This window comes from Melampsora larici-populina, assembly GCF_000204055.1.
Source record: "Melampsora larici-populina 98AG31 unplaced genomic scaffold MELLAscaffold_55, whole genome shotgun sequence".
Taxonomy (NCBI): domain Eukaryota; kingdom Fungi; phylum Basidiomycota; class Pucciniomycetes; order Pucciniales; family Melampsoraceae; genus Melampsora; species Melampsora laricis-populina.
The window spans coordinates 294358-302372 of NW_006768819.1; the positions used below are offsets into that span (position 1 = coordinate 294358).

The 8015-nt window shown below is 44.4% G+C and overlaps 2 protein-coding genes across 2 annotated transcripts; one reads left to right on the forward strand and one right to left on the reverse strand.

The window, feature by feature from the left end:
* Positions 1–1640: 1640 nt before the first annotated feature.
* MELLADRAFT_67595 (uncharacterized protein) lies at positions 1641–2213 on the forward strand (the record flags this gene model as incomplete). The annotated part of the gene is made up of 1 exon (XM_007415920.1): positions 1641–2213. One exon carries the CDS (start codon positions 1641–1643, stop codon positions 2211–2213), a length of 573 nt encoding a protein of 190 aa, XP_007415982.1.
* Positions 2214–4166: 1953 nt separating this feature from the next.
* Positions 4167–5582, reverse strand: MELLADRAFT_67596 (uncharacterized protein; the record flags this gene model as incomplete). Its single annotated transcript, XM_007415967.1, has 3 exons — positions 4167–4931; positions 4991–5225; positions 5299–5582. 3 exons carry the CDS (start codon positions 5580–5582, stop codon positions 4167–4169), a joined length of 1284 nt encoding a protein of 427 aa, XP_007416029.1.
* Positions 5583–8015: the final 2433 nt, after the last annotated feature.

An 8015-nucleotide genomic window follows, 5' to 3' on the forward strand; every position in this document is an offset into this window, starting at 1 on the left:
CATCAAGTCAAGTAAACCGGTCTCAACTTTCATGCTGCAAGACTTTCACAATTGGCTTACTTGGTTCTTATCGCTACCCGACATTGAAGACGCCATTGATAGTTGGGCGGATGAATGCAACAAGGATTCACCTGAGGTTACTGATTACCTCCAGTCATCAGCTTGGAAAGCGCTCTATCCTGGTCTCAACAAAGAATCGTCAGCGACAGGCTCCACATTACACTTAGCTTTCTCTCTGTTTGTTGATTGGTTCAATCCTCTGGGTAACAAGATATCGGGTCGCCAAACATCCCTGGGTATCCTTGCTCTTCACTGTTTGAACCTACCACCTCAAGCCCGTCATCTGATCCGTAATACGTTTCTTGCTGGAGTGGTCCCGGCTCCAAACCAACCGGACATGACTACAACCAGTCACATCTTATCACCTCACATCGATCAATTGTTGGCACTCAATCGCACTGTCAAAATCCGAACGAATCGCCATCCCGAAGGACGCAAAGTGATTGTCCGGCTCACAATACTTGTTGGAGATATGGTTGCAAACCATAAGGTGGCTGGGTTTACATCACATTCAGGTACATTCTTCTGCTCTTGGTGTCTTTGCCCCCATAAGAAAATCCAACAGATGACGATCGGACAAAAGCGAACTAGAAGAAACGTCCTGGATGCAGCACACGTCTGGAAAACGTGCGATTCGATTGAAGAACGTAAGACTCGAGTCAAACGACTGGTGTGCGATGGTCCGAACTTAACAGGCTGCCGTATTGGTACCCAGTTAAGAATGTAGGACTTGGGATTATGCATAATTGGTTCGAGGGCGTCCTGGCACACCATTTTCGCGTTCAATGGGCTTTTGAGGTCAAGAAGGAGTTGGCACAAGCTGTGTTGGATCAAGCGGAGGTCGACCTAGACGAGATTGAAGAAGGTACAGGATGGCTTTCCAGGGATCTGATTGTCGCCATCCTCAGGAATCTACGTGAAGTTCTGGTCCCCGTAGGTGTAACTCGAGTTCCAAAAGGCGTCGGAACTGCCGCCAATGGGAAGTTGAAGGCCAGTGAATGGCACGCTTTATTTGCTATTCATCTCCCATTAGCGGCGGTCAATATCTTTGTCGGCGAATATGATGCTTTCATTGAAGGCAAATCAAATCGACATCTTTCAAGATTATTACAAAACTTGTGTGCTCTTGTAGAGTGTACACATATTGTGGGTTCGAGAGCGGTTAGCAGTGGCGACTCGGATTGGTACAAGAAAGCTTACTTCAAGTATACGGTCACGTCGGAGGAGATTCAGCCGGGACTCAACATCAGATCGAACCATCACTATGCTATTCATATGGCAGCTCAGATGGATTGGTGGGGTCCAATGTTAGGTGTGGCTGAATTTGCAGGAAAACTACTATGCGGGTTTTTACAGAAGCTTAACACAAACGGGAAAGTTGGTGAGTCACCAAGCTGGATTGATTTATCATTTCAAATTTCATAATTAACGTGTTTTTTGCTCCTCTAGAGGAAATGGCGCAAACAATAATGCGACACTTTTGTCACCTTCAGCGATTGCTAGGCCGAGCTCCCCCAGAAGATCACATCCACTTGAAAAAGCAAACACGAAACGTGGGGCCGGCTTTCGAAGTGGACAACATGACTTACGATCTCCTTTTAAACTACTATCAAAATGAAGATGAATCTTGGACGGATTACCGAAAACCACCGTACCCAGTTGATGCCCAGGTTTTAGGACCTTTTGTGCGGGAAATTATGGGTCTTGAAGGTAAAACTGGGATTCGATATAGCAAAAAGAGCCCAAATAACATCGTCAAACTAGAGGTGGACGGTAAGGTGGGTTGGGCAAAGCTGCTTCATATCTTGAAATTGGACAACCCTTCCGATATGGTCGCATTGGTAGAAACACTCTCAGAGGTCGAAGAGGAAATGCTGGGGTCAGTGTTTGGCCAGTTAGGCATAACTCGCGTCATACAGACGTTCAAGAAAAAAATCATATCTACCAAATACATAGTTTCACCAATGCCCCATCGCAATCTCCCTGCTTGGTCGATGGGTCTTAACAGTCCAAGTATCTTGATTTTAGGAATTGGCGGAGGAGCAGAGGCAGCAGAGGACGAACCTGTGGTTAGGGATATGGATGTGGTTTATTCTTCCACAGTAGGTAATGGAGATGCGATGGATATCAATACTGACCCCTCCATGATTTGAAGCTATGTATGTTTCCAAATTATTTGTGTTAAGCCTCGTTTTGTAAGATGGGAGTGTCTTTGAAAAGATTTGTACTGTAACATAGTTGGTGGTAATGATTTATCAAGAAATTTATTTCCAAACATCGACAAGAGAGAGATAGAGAGATATAACTGGAAACAACAAATGTGAAAGAGACGGAAAAGAAATACAAGTCTGACTATGAGATGAGATAAACAGACGCCTTGGGAAGCCATGGGTAGGCCCAAAAGCTTGGCCAGACATAATCTTTCGCCCAACCTTTCTCTTCGTCTGAGAGAGCGGCCCATTTGGTACGGCCAAAGTCTTTTATAAAGTTGGTATCATGTATCCACAGGGTCTTGGTCTTGACCGCACGCTCGGGAAACTCTACGGCCATTATGTGAAGTGTAACCAACGCCACCATTCCACTAACTCTGATGTCGCTCCAGAACCTGGATTCACACTTGTTAGTCTGGTAGAGCTCTGATGAATGTGTGAAACTCTCACTCACATCTGTTTACCAGCTTCGTGCCAGCTCTTGCACACTCGTGTAAGATGAACGTTTTGAGTGCCTTCCGGGAAACGTGGTAGCTTTGAAAAGATGTTTTCCAAGATGTGTTCTGGTAAAGTGGACCAATTGAGCGAATCATGTATGTTACCGGAAAAAGACATGAAGGTAAGGTGTAACTGATGAAGTCCGTAAAGTTTATACAAGTCAAATTTTTATCTTGGATGATTTGTTTTTTTGGGTGATAGTTGGCAAGCTGAGGGGCAATCAACATGTTTATATATATTATAGGACTCAGGAGACCCTTTACGTACCACCAATGGTCGTGGGAAGAACTTCCGAATTGGCGGATGGTTTCCAAGGGATGTTTCGTTTCAATTCCAATCCATCAATGTCCAAATTTGTTCTCGCAGGAAGGGTTCACTTTTTTTTTGTAAAACTCATACTTCATGTCTCTCACCATTTAGCTCGCTCAAGTTTTTTCGAAACTATTCACATTGCAACTATATACATACGAAAGAGTATTTTTTTGTTTTTTTTGAGAAGAGAAACACAGAGGAAAATGAAACAACAATCATTAAACAGACACCTCGGTAAAGACAGAATGGAAAATAAAATTCGAGACACATTGACACATAGAAACAGAGAGGATTGAGAGAATGTAACAAAAAAACGACGGTAAAGACAGACAGAAAAAAATAAGAATCAGACACGGTAGGGACAGACAAGAAACAAATCAGTTAAGACAGAAGCCAAGAAATCATCATCCTCACTCAAGCATTTTTCCAAGCATCCCACCTTTTTGCCCGAGCATCGTCTTCATCTGCCTCCATGTCCTCATCTTCAACATAGTATTCACCTCTCCCTTTCGCTGCACTTTCTTTTGTTTCAGCCCTCTGTTTTCCTTTTCCGACCACAAGAGGCTCTTCCTCTTCATCATCATCATCCTCCTCCTCTTCCTCTTCATAATCGTCTTCCTCCTCTTCATCATCATCTTCTCCATTGGTGTCGTCAAGATCTTCGCTAGTTCCAGCGTAAGTTTCATCGTCGTCATCAGATGATTCTTCATCCTCTGAGCCAGGATCCTCCTCATGTTTGAGATTATAATGTTTGGTTGCCCTAGCCCAATGTTTTTCGGTGAATTTTTTGTCGCCAAGTTTCTCATCGGGATGTGTGTTACCAAGAAGAGACAGAGAAGGATCTGGGAGAAACATAACTTTGAAGGCATCCGCCATATCCTTTCGCTGTGACATTGACAAGATGTTGTTGTACCAATCGGGGTGGTAAAAGTCCAGCAGTAGGCCCTTTGGAGGTTTTGTAAACATTGATTGAATTGGGTTTTTCGGTCAGAATCGCTTGCGTCTTTGCACTCGTTTGCCTTTGAGCTCGTCATCCCTAGCCATATGCTCATCAACACGTCGGATGAAAATACCAGCAGCTTCGGATCAGTATCCTGGGGTCTTGACTACGTAAGCACCACACTTGGGGCGATATTCATCGTTGCTATGAGCCTCGACCATAGCCAACATCTCCTGATAGCGCTTAGGAAACTTGTGTGCGACTGCATGAGCAAACCGAGCATCACGAAGCTGCAGGTATGAAGCAATAGTAAGCCAATGTTGAATAAAAGAGGGGAAAAACGTTCTCATGCGTTGACGAGCCCGTTGAACCGCTTTTCTTTCCTCTTCTTTTTGAATACTACCGTTTTCTTTTGTCTCCCTCTTGAATTTCGAAGCGATCCAGTAATGAACATAATGGTTGTAGGTTCGCTCAAGTAAAAGGATATTGTTGAGGTACTGGCCGCTAGCGTTTGGAAACGCTTTCCCAGTGACCCACATTCGAAAGATCCGGATAGCACTAATACGACATGCCTCGTTCCAGAGGGAATCGGGTGCATCTGTGAGGTCAGGACACCAGCGGCGGATTCCAAGCTTGGCCAGCATAGCTAGAGAGTAACAAAGAAAAAAGTCCTGAACGTGCACAATTCCACGGCCGATCTTGATGCGTCCAGATCGAGCGTCAGCAAGTGTCACGATCTCGTTGTGAGGGATAAGGTCCTGTTCTGTAGAGCTGTCAGCGACCTCTGTGATCTGAGCAGCCTCGGTGAATCGAGCGTTGAATTCGGCCAAACGTTCTGGGTCAGGTACCACGGGAATCGAGCCTTTTTCCATCATGTTCCATAAGATTCGAATAAAAGCATAAAAACAATCCTAACAAATAAAGTTCAGTATGACTTTGATTGTAGGAAGAGAGATAGATAGAAACTCACCTTGGTTTTTTGAAACCCTTCAGGAACCTCAAGTGTATCTAATTGATTGGGATCTCGTTTTACTGGGGATGACTTTGGAGGTGGTGCAGAGGCACGTCTGGAGGTTTTCGATGTTGATTTTGGGGTCGATTTGGCAGAAGTCGAAGGTCTTTTGGGGGTCTTAGTAGGAGAGACCTTTGATTTTCGAGCACCAGAGCTTGCGGGCTTGATCTTTGTTGTTACAGATGAATGTCTTCTAGACTTCTTCTCAGAGGTTTGTGTCGCTTGGGATAGCGCTAGTAGAGGCCCTGGGCTTAGCTTTTGTTGACTTTGTAGATGACTTCTTGACCGAGATCTTGTCAAACTTTTTGCTGAGGAGGTCGTATTCTTCGTCGCGGGCGGAAGCGTCATTCTGCATCTTTTGAATTAGTTCATGCTGAGCTGCCAGTTGTCTAGATATCAATTGGAGATCTATAGGATTCGCGGGAGGAATTATCAACGGTTGATTGGTGGGAGGTTCGCCGGGAGGAATCGTCAATTGTTCATTGGCGGCAGGACCGACGGGAGGAAGCATCAATTGTTGACTAGCGGGGGTATCAATGGGAGGATCCATGTTGTCAAAGATGCGACTACAGGTATTTTCGAAGATGAAATCAATAGAGTCAATGAAAGATTGTGGGATGTTATAGAAGAGGGACCGTATATAAATTCCTTTGCGATCAAGAATGAAGATGATTTGAAATATATTCGAAATATATTTAGGATCATTGGTTGATCCTTCGCCCTTTCTTCGGAAGATCATCCTTGACAAAGGTGCTGAGCAGCGTAGAGGTAGATACACGTCAGAAGATTGATGTTGGACCAATTGAGCTCGATGGTGACGTTCAGGGGTGCTGTACTTGGGATTTTCCGATTGAAAAGGAACTAGACCCTGAGCGAGGAATCAATGACTAGTGATTCATTGGGAGGATGGCGTGGGTAGCTGACGCTACAAGAATCCAGGTGACGCCGCAGAAAGACAGGTGACGCTGTCATCTGTAACAGGTGACGCTCGAAGCCCGGCCCCGTGGCGTCAGCGCGACGCTACATATGTAGCGTCACCTGTTTGCCCGGGGTGTAGGCTATCCATTTTGGTACCAGATGTGATAGCCATGCAACTGTATATATGTGTACAGAGAGTATGAACTGGGATAGGACCAGTTCAGTGTGATGTAGTCACATGTGTGTAGCTACATGGCATGGATCAGTAAATGATCATACATCAACATAAAGAGGATCTACCAATAACTAAGTAATAAAACATGTTGGGGTACAGTGAAGTCCTGTAGAAAGTAACCAGAAGTGCTAGGTGTTAGCTCTGATATCTCCCTTTTGGAGCTATTTGCCTTGGCCTAAACATAGCTCAGGTGTTTTGAACATGAATTGCTAGGAGTTGCTTGCCCTATGTCCCCTTGAACTACTGACAAAAATCAATTTTCCGTCTACTTGAAACAGTCTCTTTGGCTGAAATCAACGCTGGGTCAGCTGAGCTAGAAATAGCTGAGGCACAGCTGTGCGCAGCAGTTTTTATCATGCGCTGTGCTCTTCTGGGAGCATAGCTCTTTCTATAAGTACACAGCAGAGCGACAGGACCTGGGGAAAAGACCTTTTTTTATGGGAGATATGCCTCAGGCACTAGTAGCACCGTTACCCGGCTTAGCTGTGTGCCGGGTTCAAAATCCCCAATCACCAATCTGGTATGAATCACGGAGTTACATGACTGTATATCCTAATCTGGCACTTCTATACACCACTAAACAATCACAAACACTATATACCTCTATCTGGATGCCAAAACAATGTATACGGCCTAGTACACAGGCCAGGCAATACCGCAAGCACACCACACTATATTGTGGTTGTGGTGCGGTTGCGTAGTGGTTTTGGGCGCTGCAATTGCACCACAACTTATTGCGGTTCCAGCACACTGCAACCCGGCCTCAAGAGACCCAGTTCTTGGAAAGACCACACCACAATTGCGGCTTAACCCCAATATACCACTATATTGCAGAGTGAGACCCCTTGTACCCAGGAGAGCTGTACAACCTTGTACAGCTCAACTTCTCTTTGATATCCACCCACCTTCACCACCATACATCACAAGTGAATCAGAATCAAAACTAATTTCCTTTATAAGTGCTACTTACAATGAGAACTTTCACGTTATTTGGTGCAATATTGCACATAGATGGCACATATTGCACAGTTTCCGTGATGTTTCCACAATATTGTTGCAATATTGCGCAGCGTACAAAATTGCGGCAATAGTGCACAAATATTGCACTCCTGACGCTCTGCAACCATAAGATGGAAAGAAGAAACCCCTTTGTGGAGTGGTTGTGGTGCTTTTTATTGCACTAAAGGTACAATGCAATGGAAAAAGCTCAAAATCCATTGTGTTGTGTTGCACTTGCGGTGTTGGGCCAGGGACTCAATGGCAACACATACACTGTGTTCTTGAACTGGAAGTCAAATCTATTTGATGATCATCAAGGCAAGTAAAAAAATAACATCAGTATTTTCTTATCTCACTCAATTCTCTCATCTTATTCTCCATTGTATCTAAATCCTACTTCACCTGCTTACTTATCCATATCACTCCTTATTCCATTCATCTACCCCATAAATCAACAGCATACTAGTACTATGTAATCTGTAACATCTGAACACCCGGTCCACTCTTGCAAACAGACCACCACACCTGGCATGATTGTCCCAAGTCCAGGTTCGCACTGTTGAGTTTCAATCAAAGTTATCATTCTAGCAAAGTCTCAGGACAAACAAAAGAAGAATGAGACCGGTTCTACGGTCACTGTGATCCCCCCCAATGACAAATCTGAGGCTGGTGGTAAAGCAAATCCATCCAAATCTGAAGCAAGATTTGGTTCATCTCCAGTCATCAAAAAGCAAAATGAAGGCAAAGGCAAGAAGAAAGTATCAAAATATAAACACAATGTGGTTAGTGTTTTCTTTTTGAATGGCATTAATCAGCTCAAACCACCTGCAA